Source organism: Lineus longissimus, chromosome 16 (assembly GCF_910592395.1).
Source record: "Lineus longissimus chromosome 16, tnLinLong1.2, whole genome shotgun sequence".
NCBI lineage: Eukaryota > Metazoa > Nemertea > Pilidiophora > Heteronemertea > Lineidae > Lineus > Lineus longissimus.
In genome coordinates this window covers 15,251,672-15,277,469 of record NC_088323.1, presented here as the reverse complement: position 1 = coordinate 15,277,469, position 25,798 = coordinate 15,251,672, and the positions used below count along the sequence as shown (strand labels likewise).

The 25,798-nt window shown below is 40.9% G+C and overlaps 1 protein-coding gene across 10 annotated transcripts in view; it reads left to right on the top strand.

The window, feature by feature from the left end:
• LOC135500338 (tyrosine-protein phosphatase non-receptor type 4-like) overlaps positions 1–25,798 on the top strand; it is a 134,434-nt gene that overhangs the window by 90,963 nt on the left and 17,673 nt on the right. For all 10 annotated transcript variants that reach the window (XM_064791744.1, XM_064791753.1, XM_064791750.1 and 7 more), the window contains 2 exons: positions 20,645–20,728; positions 23,120–23,152. In XM_064791744.1, the coding sequence (XP_064647814.1) occupies positions 20,645–20,728; positions 23,120–23,152 (117 nt within the window). The remainder of the gene's footprint in view (positions 1–20,644; positions 20,729–23,119; positions 23,153–25,798) is intronic.

Sequence of the window (25,798 nt, the reverse complement as noted above, 5' to 3'; positions counted from 1 at the left end):
TGTTTAGACGGTGATGTTAAGAATCCGTTTGCTGATATTTTCGAAAACTGGAGACGATCGCTCCAGTCAGATTCACCTGATGAGGAGGATGATGATTCTAGTTCGGGAAGCTGTGGAAATTGTGCAAATGTATCTCTAGGATCTAATCCTGCGCCGCTGAAATTTGACTACACTCACAATTTTGGATTAGTAGTGGAAGAAAAAGTAAGTAATGATAAGTGTTGGACATTTTTAAAAATTCACATCCGTTGAAATTGTCATTGGTGCACTGATGGGGCACAGTGGTTCGTCGTATTTAGGAAAGCAAACTTGTTTTCATTTTTACCCTCCCCGCAACACAATTTAGGCAAGGCTTTCATTAAATTGATTAAATTACCATATTTTATAGTGCCCTATACAGGTAAAACGAGCTCTAAGGCACTTTACATTAGTAAAACATTGGTGTAAAACATAAGAAATTTAAAACAATGGTAATAAAGGAAAATATTAAAAAAAAAAAAAAAACTAGAGCACTTTACATTAGTAAAACACTGGTGTAAAACATAAGAAATTTAAAACAATGGTAATAAAGGAAAATATAAAAACAAAAAAAACTAGAGCACTTTACATTAGTAAAACATTGGTGTAAAACATAAGAAATTTAAAACAATGGTAATAAAGGAAAATATAAAAACAAAAAAAACAAAAAAAACTAGAGCACTTCACATTAGTAAAACATTGGTGTAAAACATAAGAAATTTAAAACAATGGTAATGAAGAGAAATATAAAAACTAAGACTTTACCCATTTAAAAAAATTTGGAAAATAAATGAGTTTTGATGGCCCGCTTAAAGTCACTGACTGCCTCCAAGGTTCGTATTTGCTCAGGGAGACCATTGAACAGTACGGGACCAGCAACAGCAAAAGATCGGTCACCCAGCTTTTTAGTCTTAGAGGGCACAGAGAGGGTTAGACTTTCATTGTTGATTTCTGAAGTAATATTCCGACACCTCTTAGTAGAATATTCGAAATCCTCTCACCCTTTGTATCAATTCGACACGAAGCTATTTTCTCCACAATTTTATTAAAATTCCACTCAGAATTAGCCATGAGCGGTTGGAAGGGTGGAACATAAGCCGTGCGTACACCACCTGAAAATGGACCACCAATCTTTGTTCGCGAACCAATGCCGCACCATCGAAAATCCACCAAGCGCGTACACTACCGCAGCAGTTAGTTATAAAATCCGGCAACAGATGGCGCGCAAACAATAAATTGCATGCGCAGGAAGCGCCATTTCAAAAGCCTGTCGCCGAACCATCTAACTAGCTAATTGCCGATCCATTTGCGCGTACACCACGACAAAGCCGAACTTTTAACAAGCCGGGCGAATTTGGACCATCAAGCTTGATGGGACAAATTCGCCCGGCAATTTGTATCGGCAATGGATTGCCGAACAAATTTGTCGCGGCAATGTGGTGGTGTACGTGCAATTGGTCCACCAATATTTCGTGGTGTACGCGCAACTATAGGCACCACCATTTTGGCTAGAACTTGAAAACCTTAAACAATAGCATTCCGCGAAGTTACTATTTATAGCTCACAAGGTCATTTGAATAAGATATTGATGACGTTTTAGTCACGTGACAGTCGGACATCGACACTTATTTCTACGCATTTGAGCTTATTTCAAAGTCAATTATCTTTGACCCTGCATTGTTTTTAGCATGAATGATACCATAGAGTCAGAGAGAGAAATATTCAGAACAATTATGTAGTATTTCCAACACTCGGACATGTGCCAGATTGAATCTAACTGCCCGAGTTAGAAAGCCTGAATCCATTATGAAACCGCACGTTTGTCCGACATTGCCTGTAATTCAGCGATGGGGAAATAGAGGGCAGCAGCTGCAGTGACGTCATCATCGCGGAATGCTATTAGAACTTCCTCAAAATGTAGTGAATGCCCATTTAAAAGCTGGGAGGCCGTTCTCTGGAAAACACCGAACAAAACCGCACCCTTGAAATTGGCATACACTTCGTTTTGGAAGAGTTTTAATTGCTTAAGGATTTCATGTTAAGCCAAACTGGCTGTACCCATGATCAACTCTTAAAGTGATACTATGATGTGATTTACAACTTTGCGGAAATACGTCCGTTTTTAATTGTTGATCACAAATGTAAAGCTCAAATTTTCCATTTTTGATTAGATTTATTATAAAATCGCTGAATGTAAACCACCGCGACCGCGAAAATGTTCATGTTGTGACGTCATCAACGAAAACGGCATCGAAGCGAGCCGTCTGGGCGTGATTAAACCATCAATTTCTAGAAAATGTGCATTTCGATTCGGAAACCTTACCAATTTATGAGAAAGTGACGTAGTCATTTGTCAAAAACAGCTAAAACATTATATGGTGAAATTTGACACGAGTTACCCTTTAAATATTAATTGGTACTGTAGCTTAGTTCCACTCTTGTCTACCAGATGTCACTACCTTTGAAATCCGTTCCATCGATTTCCAGACCGATACATGTTTATTGTTAGGAAATGCACTTGAGTTAATGCACATGTTTGTGGCTTGCATTTCATCATGGGGGTAGGCTTTTTTGAGAGGGGTGAGAATCACCTGATGAAAGAGCAGAAAATCTGGCATTAACTGTATGAAAAATACCTTTTTTGTGAGCCTAAGTGACCATATACAGTAGAACCTCTCTATTAAGGACAACCTTGAGACTGACAAGTGTTGTCCTAAATAGAGAGGTGTCCTGATTAGAGAGGTCAAATTGAATGGAAAGAACCAATTTGGGACCAAAACTAGTGTCCTTAATAGAGAGGTTGTCCTTAATAGAGAGGTGTCCGCTAAGGGAGGTTCTACTGTATTCCCTTCGTCAATGAGCTTCAATTTTCGAAACCTGTCTAGTTCAGATTTTGTCTGCCAGGTGTCTCTACTGGTCTTGTTTACTTCCTCTGAAAAGCTTGCAAGTGTTTCAAGCCCATTTCAACCCAACCTGAGCTTTAAACACCAATACATTTGAATCAGACACCTGTACATGAGTACACACAACTTAGGACTAACTAAAGGTGGAATGAACTTTCTATTCATCTGGCCTTCCTGGTAGTGGGCAGGGCTCTCCCTCTCGATCCCCAACTCCAAATATGGTCATGTCATCATTTCCTTCCCAATTCCTGACTCAACTTTCCTTTATACCTTCCCTCATAAGAAGACAATGACATTTTTGTTCTCAATATAAGACAGGTTTCTTTAAATAGTTGATTAGTCTATCTTTAGCTGTGGAGATTCCGCTGCTGTGTCTTAATCTCGTCCGAAATGTCAAGATCGGATATTCTGCTGAGTCATGTCCTCGTGGGGAGGTCCTTATTTGAGTCTTAATTGATGTCAAAGGTATTCCTAATTACTGGTGGTACAGGAAAATAGAAATGCAGTTAATACACAATGCCGTAGTGCAGTTATAATGCATACAAATTTGCTGAAACTTGATAATTATAGGACAGTGGAACCTCTGTTAGCGGAAACCTCTCTATTAAGGAAACCTCTCTATTAAGGAAACCTCCCTAATACTAGTTTTGGTCCCAAATTGGTTGTTTCCATTCAATTTGACCTCTCTAATCAGGACACCTCTCTATTAAGGACACCTCCCTAACACTAGTTTTGGTCCCAAATTGGTTGTTTCCATTCAATTTGACCTCTCTAATCAGGACACCTCTCTATTAAGGACAGCACTTGTCAGACCCGAGGGTGTCCTTAATAGAGAGATTCTACTGTATTTGTATATCTATCTACTCATCAACATTGTGTTTGGCCTGGTCTACATCTTAGCTCCACCCGAGCGATTTGAGTGAGACAATCAACACTGACAGTGAGGTATCAATTTCTATTCTAAAACGTCTCAAATTAAATATCGAATAATGTGGTTTGAAATGCTTTTTGACTGCTTCCACATTTTACACCAACCCAACCATAACCACAAATTCAAAACGAGGCTTCATTGGTGCATAGTGCATTTACACTGTAATGTGCGGTTCATTCTAACCCAGGTGTTTTAGAATAGACAAACACCACCCAAAGATTGTGACGAACTCAATTATCTTGCTATCGTTTTGATTTGGAAGTCTGGGCATAAGGTTCATTCACATGCTCCTCCCATTGTTTGTTACTGGCTGTGGCTAGATACTGGAAACGACTTGATGGCTCACGATCAAAAACTAGCCGGAACTACATTAGACCGCTCCACCACCCCCGAAGGCCGTAAACAAACTCAGTTATCTTGCGATTAGTTTGTGTTGGCTGTTTTTCCTACACCATCTCGGACCGATCCCATTTCTGTTGCAGTCTTGGCACTGAGCCAATTTTCCTCGCAGATTATCTTTTCTTCTTCTATTGATAACCATTCAACCCCAGATAATGGGATAAAACAGAACTTTTGTAAACACAATCCGTTTCGCTGTCGTTTTCAAGGCCTGTTAGTTGCCATAGCAACACTAATTCACGAGTCATGACAATTTGATATTGTTACCTTGGGCGAAATATATGTTCATTATCAAATAGAACCTTTCATCTTTGTTGCAAATTTTTAGATCTGAGGAAATAAACATTTTAAATCGTTACATCTGGGGTACAAAATCGACAGTCTATTGTTACCGATTTACTAAAATATCCGATATTATATTTTTTGCGAATGGCTTGTTTAATCGCTCGGCGCATATCACCTTCTGCCTATTGCGAGTATTGGAATGGTGATTACAGTGGAACCTCCCTTAGCGGACACCTCTCTATTAAGGATACCCTCTCTATTAAGGACACTAGTTTTGGTCCCAAATTGGTTGTTTCCATTCGATTTGACCTCTCTAATCAGGCCACCTCTATTTAGGACAGCACTTGTCAGTCCCGAGGGTGTCCTTAATACAGAGGTTCTACTGTATATCTAAAAATAGTGCCTGAAGTTTGCGTGACTGTTCACGGTTATGATGAAACCGAGGAGTATTGGTTTTAAAATATGCGTAGTAAGCAGTAATTTTCTGGCATTTTCAAAGCTTTGGTGTCAAACATTTCCCAAAAAAACCTAAATTACCTGAACACTGGTTTTGATGATTCTGATAGTAAGGCAAAAACACCAGTAAAACTGGCAACCGAAATGAATTAATGCATTTTCTCAGCTTAGCTGTCAAAATTTTGGCCCATAAACCTTCACCTTGGGGAAGTAACTGAAATACCCTGCCAATGTTTCTGATAAATTTTCAATTCAAAAACAGTAGAAATATTGATAAAACTGGCAACCGGCGTGATTTGATGCATCATTTTAACCATGTCGCAAACTTCCAGGTGAAGAGGCCACAGGGGTTAAAGGGGAAGATCGAATGACCACTAAAAGGGTATGAAGAACTTAAGGGGTTAACGTCATTATCGCGGAACCCTTCATCTCCTAAAATACATACATCAAGCAGATTACTTCGCTACTAATCCACTACTCTCTAAAATCCCAACTACAAAGAGCCAATTCCATCCTCCATTCATCGGTCGGCACGGAAACCCTTGGGACGAGGTTCGAATGTGTGTATACATTTACGTAGCCCCTAGGGACGAGGTAGTCAATCAAAGGCTGCTAATTCCACATCCTCCCACGCACGGAGGAGTGTCCTTTTGAGGCCGAGCAATCGAGTGTTCGTTTCTTTTCACCGTTTGTTAATTTTTTTCCCGGATTTGGTTTCCCTGGTCGTCTGCCTTGGTTGGTTGGCTTTTATCAGAGACGTCGCCTTTGAAAGCTGATATGAACAATTTGTTGATTGCAACTTTACTTTCATTTAGACACTGTTTTGAGAAATCTACCATGGCCTTAATTGGGGAAATTGTCAAAACTAGTATATGTGACTCGCTCTACCAAAACTAGGTGCTTGTCGCATCTGAACTTGACAGGTTGATACGGACTTGTTGTTCATTTCCCTATTGTAGACCTTTTGTGAAATCTATTACAAACTGATTTGGTCACATTTCACAAAAGGTCTACAATAGGGAAATGAACAACAAGTCCGTATCAACCTGTCGAGTTCAGATGCAACAAGCGCCTAGTTTTGGTAGAGCGGGTCACATATCACCTCTTTGTGTTGTCTTAAAGAGTAAGTAGATTAGAGCCACTGTTTTTCATTACTGTAGTCCCGGCGAGCATTTAAAACGACCCAGAAACTTCTGAGCGGATATCGGGTCGTAAAAGACAGACTTCCATGGGCCCATTTACGTTTGGCTGGCCATTCCCGCCCAAAAAACGCACTGGTCCATGGAGGCCGCCATTTACATCGTATGACGTCACAAAATTATATGTTACGTCATACGGACCTCTATTGCACCGAGGTGCGTAAATTTTGCAAGTACCCGACCTGCGGCGACTTGGGATTTTACATGATATGACATCATTTTCCAAAACATGGCTGACGTCTGTTTTTGGCGCCAAGATATTTGCCCCTTGAACAGCAGATTTAAATCCCTGATATAGGTCATGTGGCAATATTTCGGCGCAGAAATTTGGTCGGTTGTGATATATCGAGTTAATGTCTCGTGGGTGAACTGTATTTCGAATGATTTCAAAGTCTTTCTACTTACTCTTTAAGTATTTTGAGATTTTGCATCACAGTTAGCTAAATTACTGACCAAACCCCAAAACATCACGTAGACACAATGCTTCTGGCCTTAAAGGAAACTTGTCACGAAACACTGAGAAGGAAGAGGAGTTTTGAATGGCCCAGTAAAACCTTATGCGGGAATGCGCTCTCAATCATAAATCTGAGCAGTTTCGAGGACAGCAGGTGATAGCATGGCATACTTCTTAACTTTATTTTCATCTCATGATAAAAAGAATCCTGCAATATTAGCTGAATAACCTTTCATTCATAGTGCAATTCCACCTCGAGTAAGAAGTCAACAAACTATGAAATAAACCAGCTTAGCCTAACGAAAGGACTCCAAATTAGCTCAAGTGAGTCTCTTTAGAATCAATTATATATAGAATTGGTGTCATGCAAGGGTCATCTGGGGGGGGGGGGGGGGGTTAAAGCAAGCCCATCCCACCTCAATCACCTGAAACAGATCAATAAACATTGAAATTAACCACCTTGGCCTTACCAAAGGACAAACTCAGAATCATATGAAGTGACTCTCTCGAGGATCAATAATATGTATACATATCGCTTCGATGTCATATCAGGGTCATCCAGGGATTTGAGGCCCATCCCAGCTCAAGCGACTAAAATTGATCAATAAACATTGAAATAAGCCACCTTGGCCTTTCCGAAGGCCAAACTCTGAATCAAATCAAGTAAATCTCTCGAGGATCATTAATATGTATACATATAGATTCGATGTCACCCAGGGTCATCCGAGGGGGATTGGGGATATCGGAGACGTATTAATCATCGGCGATCGATGGCTGAACAGCGCACGGCCTTGACTCTATTAACTGGAAGTAGCTTGTTCCGTCGCGTCGAGGGCTTGGGAAGTCATTTGTGGACAGTACTGCTTATGTATTGATGGGAGTGAGGTTTATCGGTGTGTCGCATCAGTTGGGTCGGTCGTGCTTCGATATTGACGTACTATAGTTGATATTGGTTCGATGAGACATTTAGAGCAATTTGGACATCCTCTCCTCTGGTTTGGCTAGTCTTGGTGTATATAGTAGAACCTCTCTATTAAGGACACCCTCGGGAGTGACAAGTGCTGTCCTTATTAGAGAGGTGTCTTTATAAGAGAGGTCAAATTGAATAGAAACAACCAATTTAGGACCAAAACTAGTGTCCTTAATGGAGAATTTGTCCGTAATAGAGAGGTGTCCGCTAAGGGAGGTTCCACTGTATCATGAAGAACAGTATCTTCCCTCTTCAGGTTTCAGCCTGTTTTATTTTGTGTCCATTCCTCAAAATCGCTGTGATTATGCTAATGCTTCCATGAATCCGTAAGATTTCCTGGAATAAATGGCCGAATCATCATTTATGACAATCTGTGGCTTCATTTGGCGCTGATGATCCACTGTAAACCAGGAAGGATCCATGACTATTATGGTTCGTGTTTTGTGGCAGTGCAAAGTTCTGAGACAACCCCAATTTCTGTTGTGCATTTCAGCCACAAACATCAAACAAATGCCATCAATGCCATTGATCTCAGGTGCATCATGATCCGTAACCGTGGTGATCAGAAAACGAACCGTAGGTGTGTGTAACGTGTTTAGTACTTCAGATAGCATGCTAATATCTTGGTTAGCCTTGTAATGCTAGCGTACGTGACATAGCGTGGCCTACACAAGACATGTTTCTCTCGTGTTGAGTGTCCTTCCTCGATCTCGTGACATTTTGCAATATGATCTCATGTCATGCTAGGGTAGCCATGACTGGTTTGACCTGCTATAACTATATTGCTAAGGTACAATTTAGCCTAGCCTACATCGCCAGATACTGCTAATTTTACAACTTGGCAGAGGCAAGCACTTTTCGAGAGATGTTTCTTTAAATTAGTAGAACTTCTCTTTGTCCTTCTCCAGGACACCAATGGGACTGACAAGTGCTGTCCTTAATAGAGAGGTGGCCTAATTAGAGAGGTCAAATTGCGCGTACAGAGGTCAATTTTGATTTGGACTGTAGTAAAACACTCACTTGATGACATTTCTCTGAAATACAACAACAATGACGCTTTTCAAATTTATTTCAGGGATAGACGTAAATGTTACCGATGTTGCATTGCTGTAAATTTTTTCAGCGAAAACGAACATTTCATTTTAACATGAAAAAAACCCCATATGTTTGTCTAAAATCATACACACTGAAATCCACTAAATAGCATTCCGCGACGTTACTATTTATAGCTCACAGGGTCATTTGCATAAGATATTGATGACGTTTTAGTCACGTGACAGTCGGACAGCGACACTTATTTCTACGCATTTGAGCTTATTTCAAAGTCAATTATCTTTGACCCTGCATTGTTTTTAGCATGAATGATACCATAGAGTCAGAGAGAGAAATATTCAGAACAATTATGTAGTATTTCCAACACTCGGACATGTGCCAGATTGAATCTAACTGCCCTAGTTAGAAAGCCTGAATCCATTACGAAACCGCATGTTTGTCCGACATTGCCTGTAATTCAGCGATGGGGAAATAGAGGGCAGCAGCTGTAGTGACGTCATTATCACGGAATGCTATTGACATGACATCGGCACTAACTATACAAGGAGTGGCTTACAATGAACAGCGAAAAAACCCAGATATTATTCTGTTCTAAAATCATTGAGATTATTATGTATTTTCGCAATTTGATTCCATTTTACCTGTGGGCACACTTCAAGCTACATATACAAGTTACGAGAAAAAAATCCACAGTGATTGAATAGTGATTCCATATCATTCAATTGTTTCCAGTTTCCGGTGATGATAATTATTATACCCTGCGGTATACTTCCAGAGATTTACGATTTTGCTATTTGTCGATAAATTTTTCGAGTTGAAAAGTAGGACATTGTGACAGGAGCAAAAGTGTCAAGCTTCTTTTGAACATATTACACCCTACGGTATACCCCCTGGAGATTTACGATTCAACTATTTGGACGTAAATATATCAAACTAAAAAGGACAATGTGACGAGAAAAAGTATGAAGATCAAGTGATTGGTAATTCAGTTTGATTCAATCGATATTCCATTGTTGTTATATTACGGCCTGGAGTGCACCCTGCTGAGATTTACGATATTGCTATTTTGGGAAGGTTTAAACCCCGTAGCAAAGTTGATATAGCTCGAGGGTTTATCGATTTTCTCTGCAGCGTGTTGTCATCAATGCCATACACCCATACATCTTGCCTCGAGGCCGATGATTTTGCCATTTAAGGGGAAAAATGTATCCTTTGTAGGCTGCAAGTCTGTTGGAATGATGATTTGGCAAGAAAATTGGGTGCAACGCCCGGGGCAATGCACCCTTAGGAAATTCACCGTATTGGTATTTCAGGGAAGATTTCACAGTTGATTTCATAGCTCGAGGGTTTATCGATTTTCTCTGCAGCTTATCTGTCATCTGTACACCCACGCATCTTGTCTCGAGGCTGATGACATCGCCATTTAAGGGGAAAAAATATGTCTTTTGTCAGCTGTGATAGGAATGATGATTTGGCAGGAAAATCGTGTGTGAAAGCCTATGGCATACGGGCGACTCAGTTATGACCATCACTGCTGACTGCGTGGAAATTTAGTTAAGGTTGGTAATGATCACAGTTGGGAAAAGATATGTTCATCGTCGGTTAGGTGTCTTTAGGAATGATGATTTGGCAGGAAAATTGTGTGTGAAGCCCAAGGCATACGCGCGACCTGGTTATGAGAAGTCTTTGACACCAGTATGGATATCCAGTCAAGGTGACTCTTCGATGACAAATTGGTTTCAGCAGGCTGCCTACAGACAACTTAATATGGACAACTCATTGGTGACTCTTAACTCTTTCACTGCCAGCCCTATTTTAAAGTTATTCCCCAATCTTGCCAGCATTTTTGCCATTTTTACCACTTTTTTGTAGGAGGAGCCGAGGGCCCTCTTTGGCGCCCTCAACCACGTCCTCGGCCACGTGCAGCTTGATTTCCACCTGCAGCAGGCTGCGCCCCCTGCCCACCATCACCTTAGTCATTGTCACTACTACTTATATCATTAGCCCCAACTGCCTGGTCATTATCACCATCAGAATCAGGCTGATCACGCAAATTGGTCTCAAATGGGTCTATCTTCACCAATTCACCTGACTCGAAATACCCACTTCCTGGGGACGAGATTGAGCCGAATGCTTCCGAGAACACTTCCGAAGACATGGCGGGAGGTTTAAATCAACGTAGAATCAATTGCTTGGTTTACTTTTCGAAGAGTAGATGGAAACACTGAAATAACGTTCTGAAACGTTATTGGCAATTTAGCGACCTATTTTCAATAACGTTTTAAAACGTTATTGGCAGTGAAAGATTTAAAGGGGGCTGTAGAGAGGGGCAAGGGGGTCAAATTTGTGGTCTTCATAATGTGAGAGTCAAACCTCTTGATTGTTCTCCTTTCTGTTTGACTGGTCAAACTTTTACAGCGCTGGTCCTCAAGAACATGGCAGTGTGACGCAAATCTCCCTATGTTTTTCATAGTTCTTTTTGGAGAGATGTGGACTCCGGTAAGGCCTCCCCTCGGCTGGCAATCAGTGGAGATCCCTCTAGGATGTTTTCCGGCATTGCTCTTGGTTTTCAGCCAAACCTTTCCACCCTCTGCAACTATTGGATCGTACCTATTCACCCCTACTCAATCCTAATGCAGCGTCATGGCCTTACCATCATAAAACCTTGAGAAATGAATATAATATTTCAAAGAGAGGATATGTTTTAAATTTCTCGCCTACTTAGATTTACAAGGTTCACACAGTACACAGTTCGAGTTGAAAATTTATTTAAAGCGACCTTGTCATGATGCTGACAAGGGAATCTAATCTCAGGCCTGAAGTTCTGATTCACAACATGACCACCAGGGGGCCAAATATGAAAATCTTAGAACTAACACGTACCATGAATGAAATACAAATACTTTGTAAAGTTTGACGCCAGAAGATATGGTTGATATTCTAATATTTTTAATACATTATATTATGAATTTAAATAACTGGTGATGCTATTCATCGAATAAATGTAAGCTGAGTACTGTGCAAGCGGTTGGTGTCCTCGAAACTGCTGAGATTTACAAATGTGAACTTTATTCTCACTGTACATTTTTACCGGGCTGTTGAAAACAACCCCCATTTGTATGCGTTTCGTGACGGGTTTCCTTTATATTCTTATATCACAATACCAATGCTTGTTTACGATTATACCGCAATATGTGATAAAAATGATAAAACCTTGAGCCGTGCTAAAAACTTTGTTAGCGAGTTTGTGAGCTTGCTAACATGACAAATTCTGTGTTTTTCACAGTGAATCTTTTCATAGTAATGGTTATCATCATCATACTATTAATCAATACCAGTTCATCTAAGTGCTTTCTGCAGCCTTTCAGGTATTAAAGTGGTCCTGTCACAATGTTGACAAAAGGAGATAACCAGCACTGTGAGTTATATGATGCGGAAGAAAGACTATTGACTCTGTTTTCTGCGAAGCCGACAACTCATGTTTCTGGTGTGGTCGTTGCTTGGAAAAACTAAACTGACTTCTCCCTGGGATCGACCGGGCTCTATTGCCAGCTAGCCAGCAGTGTTGACCACTAGGCTCTGGGTTCTCCCCATGATCGAACCCGGGCCCTAGTGCGTGGTAGCCAGCAGTGTTAACCACTAGGTTCTGGGTTCTCCCCGGGATAGAACCCAGGCCCTAGTGCGTGGTAGCCAGCAGTGTTAACCACTAGGTTCTGGGTTCTCCCCGGGATAGAACCCGGGCCCTAGTGTGTGGTAGCCAGCAGTGTTAACCACTAGGTTCTGGGTTCTCCCCGGGATAGAACCCAGGCCCTAGTGCGTGGTAGCCAGCAGTGTTAAGCACTAGGCTATGAGGCTCTTCAGTTGATGGCCTGATTTAGTTCCACACAATTAATCTTGACATTAGTAATTGGTGGTACTGTTCATAGGATAAAGATAATGACAGGTGCTGGTGTCCTACTCAGGTCTATAAATGAGAATTCATTTCTCCCTAGATTTTTACCGGGCCGTTTAAAATTTCAATTTTTATAAGCGTTTCATGACATGTTACCTTTAATAGTGTATTGCTTCTGGCACTATTAGACAAAGACACCTCCTTACATCCGGTATTCCATGGTTGTGTCTTTGTCATCCGCTGCCTCTGAATAACTGCCCTCGAGATGCTGTAACTCACATGTTTCTGTTTGATAACTACAGCGGAACCTCCCTTAGGGGACACCTCTCTATCAAGGACAAATTCTCTATTAAAGACACTAGTTTTGGTCCCAAATTTGTAGTTTCCATTCAATTTGACCTCTCCAATCAGGACACCTCTCTATTAAGGACAGCACTTGTCAGTCCCAAAGATGTTCTTAATAGAGAGGTTTTACTGTAATAATTTATGCTGTTAGTAATGGTGTTATCCACCTCAACTTGAATGTGATGCGGACATATTGCATTTCGTGCTGATTCATGTGTTTGTTTGTTTTTGTCAGTGGAAGATCAGTGTTTTGAATTGAGCGAGTGCATTTGAACCCTTCCAGAAGCTTATGTCAAGGCTGAAAATGTTCTTATTTATGAGGTGCCTTATACAGTAGAACCTCCCTTAGCAGACACCTCTCTATTAAGGACACACTCTCTATTAAGGATGCCTCTGCTAAGGATGCTCCTTCTATTAAGGACCCATCTCTCTTCGTACACCCATTTTGGTCCCATTCAATTTGACCTCTCTAATCAGGACTCCTCTCTGTTACGGACAGTACTTGTCAGGCCAAAGGGTGCCTTGATGGAGGGGTTCTACTGTATCATATTGAGGTTCTTTTGAAGTACAGGGGACACCTCTCTATCAAGGACAAATTCTCTATTAAGGACACTAGTTTTGGTCCCATATTTGTAGTTTCCATTCAATTTTACATCTCCAATCAGGACACCTCTCTATTAAGGACAGCACTTGTCAGTCCCAAAGATGTTCTTAATAGAGAGGTTTTACTGTAATAATTTATGCTGTTAGTAATGGTGTTATCCACCTCAACTTGAATGTGATGCGGACATATTGCATTTCGTGCTGATTCATGTGTTTGTTTGTTTTTGTCAGTGGAAGATCAGTGTTTTGAATTGAGCGAGTGCATTTGAACCCTTCCAGAAGCTTATGTCAAGGCTGAAAATGTTCTTAATTATGAGGTGCCTTATACAGTAGAACCTCCCTTAGCAGATAACTCTCTACTAAGGACACACTCTCTATTAAGGATGCTCCTTCTATTAAGGACCCACCTCTCTTCGTACACCCATTTTGGTCCCATTCAATTTGACCTCTCTGATCAGGACTCCTCTCTGTTACGGATAGTACTTGTCAGGCCCAAGGGTGCCTTAATGGAGGGGTTCTAATGTATCATATTGAGGTTCTTTTGAAGTAGTATGCACTACAATGACACTTCCGGCTTTCCAAGGTGATGCCTTTTGTGGACGCCTACCTGCTTCTGAATAGCCTCCCTCATCCTCATCAGCCGCCCCCCCCCCCCCGCTACCTTTATTATGGGTATGAATATGATACACTCAGAAGGATGACAAAGTCAGTCGAGGATGAGTTGAATATTTCAGCAGAATCAGAGATGAGACATTTCTGATTTTCGACAAAGTGTTGATCACCTGACAAAGGGGTACAAGGTTGACATTGACTGGTGCATTATAGCTGAACGAAGGGGGTACAAGGTTGACATTGACTGGTGCATTATAGCTGAAGGAATGGGGGTACAAGGTTGACATTGACCAAGGCATTATAGCTGAACGAAGGGGGTACAAGGTTGACATTGACCAGGGCATTATAGCTGAACGAAGGGGGTACAAGGTTGGCATTGACCAGTGCATTATAGCTGAACGAAGGGGGTACAAGGTTGACATTGACCAGGGCATTATAGCTGAACAAGTGGGGTACAAGGTTGACATTGACCAGGGCATTATAGCTGAACGAAGGGGGTACAAGGTTGACATTGACCAGTGCATTATAGCTGAACGAATGGGGTACAAGGTTGACATTGACCAGGGCATTATAGCTGAACGAAGGGGGTACAAGGTTGACATTGACCAGTGCATTATAGCTGAACGAAGGGGGTACAAGGTTGACATTGACCAGTGCATTATAGCTGAACGAAGGGGGTACAAGGTTGACATTGACCAGGGCATTATAGCTGAACGAAGGGGGTACAAGGTTGACATTGACCAGGGCATTATAGCTGAACGAAGGGGGTACAAGGTTGACATTGACCAGTGCATTATAGCTGAACGAAGGGGGTACAAGGTTGACATTGACCAGTGCATTATAGCTGAATGAAGGGGGTACAAGGTTGACATTGACCAGGGCATTATAGCTGAACGAAGGGGGTACAAGGTTGACATTGACCAGGGCATTATAGCTGAACGAAGGGGGTACAAGGTTGACATTGACCAGGGCATTATAGCTGAACAATGGGGGTACAAGGTTGACATTGACCAGGGCATTATAGCTGAACGAAGGGGGTACAAGGTTGACATTGACCAGGGCATTATGGCCGGCGTGCCTATCTGATATCTAACCTCAGAGAACAGCGCAGGAATCTTCCCGTTCAAGGTCGTATTGGGTTTTTTGCCACGTGATTGATCGCCTCGGGTAATATTGTCTACCAACGCGGTAAACAAGAAGGCTTTGTTCGGAGTTGTCGCAATTTTTGAAACGGGCACTCCTTGAGCTATGGCAGGCCTTGTGTAAAACGTGTTTTGTTTTAGGTGTGGTACCTTCTTAAGGATTATGCCAGGTTTTCAGAATTATAAAAAACTTATCTCGCGTCAGGTGTTTTTGTGGAATTGTTGTGATAAGTAGTGATTTTCGCGTCACTTTTTTTTAATTAGGCAAAAATTGTGATAATATATTTCTCTTTTTTTGGCCAATTACAAAATTAGTTCCTATCAAAAAATACATTTTGTGGTTTTTAGATAACATGGGTGAGCACATGTCAACAAGTTTTTTATTTTCACAGATGGCATTTATTTGTTATTATCAGACCTTGAGCGTGGTTCAAAAACATGAGATCTCGATGTGCTCACTAATTAATTACCTGAGGGGTCATGCTCACTAATTAATTACCTGAGGAGTCGTGCTCACTAATTAATTACCTGAGGGGTCATGCTCACTAATTAATTACCTGAGGAGTCGTGCTCACTAATTAATTACCTGAGGGGTCGTGCTCACTAATTAATTACCTGAGGGGTCGTTTCAAGAAAGAAATGATACCAGTGATAACAAAATAATTACGACTTTTTCATGTTGATGTTTATTATCATGATATACACCAAGGGCAAGTTATGAAATATTGATTATTGAATACAGTACAACCTCCCTTAGTAGACATCTCTCTACTAAGGACACCCTCTCTATTCTGGATACCAGTTTTGGTCCCAAATTGGTTGTTTCCATTCAATTTGACCTCTCTAATCAGGACCCCTCTCTATTAAGGACAGCACTTGTCAGTCCCGAGGGGTGTCCTGATTAGAGAGGTCACATTGAATGGAAACAACCAGTGTGGAATCAAAACTAGTGTCCTTACTAGAGAGGTTGTCCTTAATAGAGAGGTGTCCTGATTAGAGAGGTCACATTGAATGGAAACAACCAATTTGGGACCAAACCTGGTGTCCTTAACAGAGGGGTTGTCCTTAATAGAGAGGTGTCCGCTAAGAGAGGTTCTACTGTATGTTTATATCTATTTACACAACAGAAATGTTGACATTTATACTCAGTACAAATTTACGCAATCGGAAATTTTCAAACTAAGTTACAAATTTCAAATTTTGAACGGACTAGCCAAGGATGGTATACCTTCTGGTCTGAAGAACATCAAGACAAAGTTGACTGAAGTCTCTACCACTTTTTAACACATCTGCGGCAGATGAGGTTTTAATCGTCGAGTGGGCTTTCTACTCATATGAGACGACGACAACGTCGCTATTTTTAGAAAATGTCGAGAAATTACGCCGGTTAACGAGGAACGGAAAAAGGGTTTGTGTGGGTGAAGATTATCATTCCAGGTATTGGTGGCCGATTGAGAATTCAAAGTTTTTTGTAACAGCTACGAGCAGCTGTCTGCATTTCTTTGGCATTTATCCTGAGATCAGAGTTTCACACACAGTGGGGATCGAACCAGATACCTCTTGACCGTTAGTCAGAGACACAAGCCACTACACCACCACATCAACAATTAAGGTAAAGTGGCCCAATTATAGCCCCATTACAATTGTAGCTCTTTTAGTGTTGATAAGAGCTGGCGAACAATCGATGTCAACTGAGGCTATAATTGGACCATCTTACCTTACCCCAGTATGGTAATCTTGCCTTACCCCAGTATGGTAATCTTACCTTACCCCGGTATGGTAATCTTACCTTACCCCGGTATGGTAACCTTACCGTACCCCGGTATGGTAACCTTACCTTACCCCGGTATGGTAATCTTACCTTACCCCGGTATGGTAATCTTACCTTACCCCGGTATGGTAACCTTACCTTACCCCGGTATGGTAATCTTACCTTACCCCGGTATGGTAATCTTACCTTACCCCGGTATGGTAACCTTACCTTACCCCGGTATGGTAACCTTACCGTACCCCGGTATGGTAACCTTACCTTACCCCGGTATGGTAATCTTACCTTACCCCGGTATGGTAACCTTACCTTACCCCGGTATGGTAATCTTACCTTACCCCGGTATGGTAATCTTACCTTAACCCGGTATGGTACTCTTACCTTACCCCGGTATGGTACTCTTACCTTATCCCGGTATGGTAATCTTACCTTACCCCAGTATGGTATCAAACCCTTAAATACAATCAAAACTTGACTCATCTAATGCTGTAACGACACAGCCACACTCTGCTATGATAAGATAACTGCCATTATCTACGACATTGCTCAAAATCTCTTTGAAGGCAACTCCATGTTGGTTTCCCCATCTCCACAATGGTAGAGTTAGCAATGTTTACTATTTATTGATGCTATGTCATCTTATCTTCTTCTGCTTGTCTATTTCTCGTTGCCATTCTAAGAAAGTCCCTGGTGCCCCTGTCGATTTCATTCATACCCCGTTGTTGATTTCATATTCAACGAAAATAGATGATACGGATGTTGAATAAAGATGCTGAATGAATACAATGTCTTGGAAATCGACATCAGGCCCTTTGCAACATCCAAAATGGGATTGAGTTTTTTGAATTCGTGATAACAGTTTGAGAGTATTAACAGTCCTTTTATTGTGGTAAGATGGGGGCATTCTTCATATATAAAGAGCTGTGATATAAACCTAGTTTCCCGTAAAGATAGTTGCTCCTTCAACTCATATATTGACAGTAGTTGGCAAATAAATATTGCTGCTTCTATTATTTTAATGCTTGCTGCATAGAAATGGTCCAAGGTAAGAGAGCCGCCCTCCCCCCACGCATGGAAAGAGGTGTCATGGGAGTGGGGCGTTACCTTTTATTTGTCCCACACTGGGTTATGACGTCAGGTGGCCTACTCACCATTCTGTTAATAAGTTCAGGGGATGAATCAAGCTGCACCCAATGCACATGCATAAACACTATCGCGGTGTGTAGGGTGCACTCAGGATTGGAATCGCGATAGCCTGATAATTCAGTCAGGTTTTGAATTTGTCATTTTTTGGGCAAGTCAATGATGGTAACTGTTTTCGTGCAGTGCAATTGGCTGGGCCTTTGACAGCTTGGTTAAAGTGGCCTTGATAATCCCACTGGTCCTTTAATATGTTCCTTGTTGTGACATTTGTCACATACTGTAGCAACCCAAGAAAAACAATACATTTATACATTGTTGTGTGGATGTTTTCGCGTCCGTTGACAGTGGTTTGTGTGTGTGGGGAGGGGGGGGGGGGGGGGAGGGGGGTGTTTATATGTGCAAAAGCAACCCTGGGAAAACAATGAGTTAGGCTCAAACATCAAATTTTTATAGGCCCATGTTTCTGGATTTTGGACGTCACCCCACCCTCAGGAGTGCTAGAAAGTTTACATCCCCTTTTACGAGAAAGTTTCAAAGCTGCCGGTTCTCTTTTATTTGGAACAAATTGAGTTCAGTCTTAACCAATGCAAAGTGTGTAACGTATTGTTAAGCAGTGAAAGAGCCTTGTTTTTGCACTCTGTTCGCGAATGTAACGCGTTTTTCAGTGTGATGCTTTTCCTGGAGACGCGTAAACATTCACCCCAGGTGTCGTCAAGAAGTGGCAAGTTTGCCAAGTAAGGAATAAGTCTACAATGTTCGAGAAAGTTCGAGCTAGTCTGATACCATTTCCTCAAATCATGCTTATTTCCAAATATGGGTTTTTTCAGTTTTCTCTGTGTTATGATGCAATAACTATAAATTCTCTTTTTCAAGAATGATAAATTTCCAAGAAACTTTCTGACTGCAGAAGAATCCCTTTATTAAGGACACCCATTGGACTACCCATATATATTCACCATGAGTTCTCTTTCCAAGAAATTTCCATGAAATTTTCTGAATATAGTAGAACCCCTCTCTATTAAGGACACCCACTGTACCGAGCTGTGGTGTCCGTAATACAGAGGGGTTGATCTGTAATCAGTAGAACCTCTCTATTAAGGACACCCTTGTGAAAAATACTGTCTTTATCATGGAGGTGTCTTGATTGCAGAGGTCAAATTCGATAGGAACAACCCATTTATGACTAAAACCAGTGTCTCTATCAAGAAGGTGTCCTGTTAAGAGGGGTGTCTGTTAACGGGGATTCCATAGTATATCTCGGGCCTTGGAGGGTTAGTGTACATCAACCTAGTGAACTGCACAGGTAGAACATCAGACGCAGAAATCATTACCCAAGGTGTAAAATATAGAATGCAGAAAAACCGATCCATCTTCCTCCCACGCAAACATACTCTCATCCGATTGGCTAGCGCTACGCGGGCAACGCTCGATCAATAGTTATGAGTCTGCGTTCATTCATACTCGACTAGCGATGCTAATCGGTTGCGATGAATGACTCGTAGTGGATGTGTATCGTTGAGACTAAGTGCGAACGTGAGTTAGCGTGTTTCTTGGGATGTATGTGCACAGCTAGCGGAAAGGAGCATGGTGGAAGGATGGTTAATAAGCTAGGATTACTCATAAGGATACATCGGGTACGTTAGCGAACATTCGAAGGGTTTCTGTGGGAGAAAGTGTAAAAGTTTGTCACTGGTGTCCTTGGGGGAAGTGTCAGGAATGTTCTGGTCTTGGTACTTTTTCAAATTTGTTCAGAAACTGCATGAACAGATAAGGTTTTTGGGTTGAAATCTTGAAATTCTCATATTTCTGTGTGATGAAAATTTACAACATGTAAAATTTCATTTCGGGTGTTTCGTGGAAAGTGTCGGAAATGAGAAGATCTTGGAACTTTTCAAATTGGTTCCATTTGAGGAATTGTAAAATCAGATACTTGGGTTTGGTTTTGGGGTAAAAGTCTTGAATTTCTCATCTTTCTGTGTAATAGACATGTATATAACATGTGAAATTTCAATTCTGGTGTCTTAGGGAAAGTTTCAGGAATACATAGCTCTTTAAACTTTTCAAATTTGTTCCGTTTGAGGAATTGTACAATCAGACACTAGCGGTTGGTTTTGGGGTAAAAGTCTTGAATTTCTCAGGTTTTTAGATGATGTTGACTTTTCAAAACTTCTGAATGGATTTTCAGGGGTTTTCTCTTTTGTACTTCAGTAGATTTTCAGTGTTTTTTTGTGTTCTATGCCTTCAAATTCAGGAAACTTGCCTCATGGATTTAAGAATTGGAAATTTGAATTGGAAATGTCATAATCTTTGAGACTGTAATTTCGTGGTCACCAAAATACTGTAAATTTATCATATCATATTTTTTTCAGGAACTCAAATGAGGAAGTCGTAAAGAAACTGTTTGTTGTTGTTTAATTATTTTTTGTTGATTGTTGCTTTCATCTCTAAATGTCCTCTCTTGTCTCTTTCAGCCAAATGGGAGCGCCTACCAAGAAGGCCTCGTCTCAATAAAAATGAAACCAGACGACCAAGGCCGGTTTGGTTTCAACGTAAAGGTAGGTGGCGTTTGGTCTATCCCGGTGGTAGTGGTGCATATGGGGGGGTCTCTGGCAAAAATTCCAATGGACAGTGGCGTTCCAATGGTATTCCAGTAGAGTTCCAATGGTATTCCAGTGGAGTTCCAATGGTAATCCAGTAGAGTTCCAGTGGAGTTCCAATGGTAATCCAGTAGAGTTCCAATGGTAATCCAGTGGAATTCCTTTGGAATTTCCAGTGGCGTTCCAATGGTATTGTTTTGGACTTCCAATGTTATTCCAGTGGGGTTCCAATGGTATTCTTGTGGAGTTCCAATGTTATTCCAACAAAGTTTCGATGGTATTCCAGTGAAGTTCTGATCAAAATAACACCACATTGGACATCAACGACATTTTTCTTTGGCAACTCTCTCGGCTGTTTGATACAAACATAACAGCTGTTTGATACAAACATAACAGCTGTTTGATACAAACATAACAGCTGTTTGATACAAACATAACAGCTGTTTGTTAAACTTAAACTTGGATTTTTCAAATGGTGCTTATCCTACAAAACTATGCCCAAAACACTTTGTTATTTCGTCATTTTTCCAGCCCGCTATTGCTACTGTTATGACTGTAGAAATGATGAGATGCGAAACAGCCAATTGTTTGATGCAACCATGGCTACCGTTTCCAACATCTGCTTGGTAATTTCCAACCCTGCTGCCGCCTTAGGCCCGTTTTGTGACTTGTCGATTGCGTATTGAATGCATATCGGAATGTATTCGTTGCAAATGCATAGTGAATGTTCAAAAAAGTCGAGGAAAATTCTTATGAATGTTACTTCATGAAATGTTAAGACATTTTTGATTAGTTTTGACCCAAGTCACCACCGTGACTTCTAGATTTTGCCAGAGATCTTCTTTTCTCTTGCTTTCCTTGCTTCATTTGAAATTTACCTGAAAGACCAGAGGGTCGGGTCGTAACAATTTGGCCACCACATCGGTGTTTTGTGAGCAGGAGTGCTGTCCCTTGGTGTCAGGATATTGAAGAATTCAAAAATATTTTGTCGCCCCTAAAACCATTACTTCCGTTTTGTTGTTACCAGTGGTATTCCAATGGAGTACCAATGGAATTCCAGTAAAATTCTAATGGTATTCCAGTAAAATTCCAGCGGTATTCCAATAAAATACTTATAGTATTACAGTAAAGTTCCAGTGGTATTCCAGTAAGATTCCAATGGAATTCCAAAAGAATTCCAGTGGTTTTCCAGTGGAGTTTCATGGGTAAGGGAATTCTTCTGTGGCAGACTTTGGTAAATTTCAAGTGAAGCAGACCCTGTCTCGGTGTTTTAGTGAACAGTCTCTTATCTTTTGTTCAAATTCGCACAGGAATTAATTGGGAAATCTTTGGATTTCGATATCCTTGATGAATTTTTCTTCCGGCAGAAATCAAGTTTTCGACACATTCGTTTGGCAAACATGGCCATCCATGATTGTTCCAATTTGCTACAAAGGGCCAAAATGCCGGTCTAGTGTGCGGTACAAAGGTCATGACTCTGTGAAAACGGTATTTTGGGCAACGGTAGCACTGAAAATGTCATCGTAAGATATGCTGTAGTGAAGTGGTTAAGTGCAGTGCTCAAGGAAAACTAAATTGAGCGTAACTGTCAGAATCGAGTGTGGTAGTTTCATGTCCTATGACCTATTCAGTCGCACGTGAGCGTTGAAATAATAACTGACCAAGATTTCTGGACGTGGGGTGGCTTTCTCGACTGGTAATGGGTAAATGTCTTGCACTCTCCGTACTAAACTACCGCGATACTAATTTTTATCTTCACCTCGAATAAGGGCGGTTTCGAACAAAATTTGTCAAATTGGTTAAATTTCTGATGTTGCAACTCATGGTGTCCCCATGTCAACTCTTTGCTATGCAGTAGAACCTCTCTATTAAGGACACCCTTGGGACGGACAGGTGATGTCTGTAATAGAGAGGTGTCCTGATTAGAGAGGTCAAATCGAAGGGAAGCAACCACCTTGGGACCAAAACTAGTGTCCTTAGAAGAGAGATTGTCCTTAATAGAGAGGTTGTCCTTAATAGAGAGGTTGTCCTTAAAAGAGAGGTTGTCCTTAATAGAGAGGTTGACCTTAATAGAGAGGTTGACCTTAATAGAGAGGTTGACCTTAATAGAGAGGTTGTCCTTAATAGAGAGGTTGTCCTTAATAGAGAGGTTGTCCTTAATAGAGAGGTTCCAGCTTAAATCAAGCTATCACCTCAGCGACATGGCGCGCCAATTTAAATTGAGTGACAGGGTGACATCATGAGTGTCATATTAGGTCATATTATTAGACATAACACTACTGACACCTTCAGGCATTGGAAGGAACTAGGTCAATATCTGTCTTTAACACCTTTTTCTTTGGCATCCAGACTCTGGAGAACGTTATACAGAAAAAGACACCGGTAAATGATTTATTCAAAGTTTTTAACAGTTTTGATTTCCTTTGTTAATACAATTTAATCGCCTTTATTCTGCTAAACAGAAAGTCTCTAAAATCTTCTAATTTTGTTTAAAAAATTTAAAGAGTGTCACAAAAAAACTTTTGTGTTATATCACTTTGGTATTGCAAGAATGATTTTATGTGTTCAGTTCGGAAAATTTCTGCATCATGTTGAAAAAACCAATAAATGAAATGTATATATGTCTTTGGATTAAAAACAAAAAAAGCTGTTATCATATTGATTTCTGGGAGCTTTATGATTATCAGATATTTTATATATAGTCTTTTTCAAAAGTAAATGTCACTGTCGTTTTGAGCCACTGTGCAAAAACTATGTGGTGAATTTCTACAAAGTTTGTTTTTTCTTCCAATCTCCTTCCGCCCCAAAATCAGGTTTAAGAAAACCCAACTTTGATGAAATCGACCCAGTAGTTTGTGCAGAGAAACCCAAAAGGACAGTGACATTTACTTATGAAAAAGACAATAGGGGTCGGGACTGTAGGTGGTTTAGGAGTTTACCGGTAAACCCCGGTCGTAGGCCCCTGCCAGTCTGTTCCAGTAGTGCTGCTTTCATAATTAGAGATGTCCCCACATAATTTAACCCTTTAGCTACTGTCACAGCACTGTTTTTGGGACCCAGGTGAACCATGTCTGTTAAAATCCTCACCATGGCAAAAACTACACTCTACAAGAAAGTTTTGAAAAAACTCATTTGACCGATGATGAATTTGTGTGTGACAAGCAGAGTTACTTCTGACTAGAACTGTAGCTAGACTATAAATAGAAATCAGGTTGTAAATGTCTGCGTGATAACTTCTGATTTCAGTTTGCACACTCTCCTTGTACTGTCTGCACTTCATGTCAATATTAACCCTTCGTGGCTCAACAACATTTCACAAAACCACATAAAATTACCCAAATACCTCTTTCACAGGGGCGCTGTACCTGGAGTTAGGATTTTGATCGGTAGTGACCCCTGTCGACAGTCCTGCAAAAAGTCTAGAAAAACATGGCTTTTCAATAGCGCTACCGTGTTCAAAAATTTCGACTGAAGTTGTGTTTTGAAACGTCAACAGAATTCCTGAGGCAACAACCTCAGTCTCAGACAGAAAGATTTACCTCAAATCTCTATTTACCAACTCCTAACTGAATATTTACTATTTATACAGGGTGTCCCAAAAACCTACTCACAGTTTTCGGTCAAATGAAAAACTGTTTTTTCGGAACACCCTGTTGTCGCAAGGTTGTTATTTTCCGGTGTAATGAGGAGCCTTATTGCAAATACTTGCTGCTGAATAAAGAGCGTTTTGTAGATGAAATTGACATGGACTAGAAATCTTTTGTGTATTGGAGCGCTAACCACTGCTGCCTATTGGTAATAAATTTCCTCATGTTCTTTTTGACATGTTGTTAGGCCTGAGTGGGTTAATAACTGTGTTCTCTGCCAAGCTGTACATTGTCTTACTGCATAATCTCTTAAAGGTCCACTGTAATCGTTCTTTCTGTGTGTTCTCTGAGAGATTACCTACAGTCCTAGTCACAAATGACATCTGTCCTGCTTCGCGTCAGTGACGCGCAACGCCAGCGTGAGTTGTGCCTCACTGACGCACCTGTGACGACGTATCTCACTATGATTTGCATATACAGTAAAACCTCTCTATTAAGGACACCCTCTGGACTGAAAAGTGCTGTCCCTAATAAAGAGGTGACCTGATTAGAGAGGTGAAATTGAATGGAAATAATCAATTTGGGACCAAACCAAGTGTCCTTAATAGTGAGGTTGTCCTTATTAGAGAGGTGTCCGCTAAGGGAGGTTCCACTGTATTTCGAAGACCTACGCACTGGGTAGAGTGTCAGTGACGCGATTTACAGGATGTCAGTTGTGATTTGGACTGTACTTGCTTAGAAAGACAGGGTTTCGAGCTTTTCAAAACCTTTGATGGTTTGTTGTGTAAATGAGTGCTTTGAAATGAGACCACGATTAGGATCGAATGTGTTTTATAGCTCATGGTGAAAGTGACATGGTTTTGATGATGTTCTCCTATGATGACTACCATTAAGACTACTCAACCAGATTCATGCAATGTATTCAGTAGAACCTCTCTATCAAGGACATCCTCGGGACTGACAAGTGCTGTCCTTAATAGAGAGGTGTCCTGATTAGAGAGTTCAAACTGAATGAAAAGACCCAATTTGGGATCAAAACGAGTGTCCTTGATACAGAGGTTGTCCTTAATAGAGAGCTGTCTGCTAAGGGAGGTTATTCATCTATTGTTTCCTGAAATACTACATTCTTTCTGAAATACTCGATCTCAATCTTATCTCGTGTGTCTCTTCTCTCAATGTAACTTTCACGTTTCTGAAATAATGAAAGGTTGCTACTGAAACTGAATCCTCAGTTATTGGGCGTTTCTCACCATTGGGTCATCACCTAAGTTCGGCCATCACAACACGCCCTTTTGTAATTAATCTTTTTCTCAAAACTTCAATAAGTTTCAAACCCACTAGTAGGTGGCGCGCTGTTTTCAATAAGTTTCAAACCCTCTGCTATGTGGTGCGTTGTCTTCCTCCCACTACTAGGTGGGGCGCTGTCTTCCTTCCACTACTA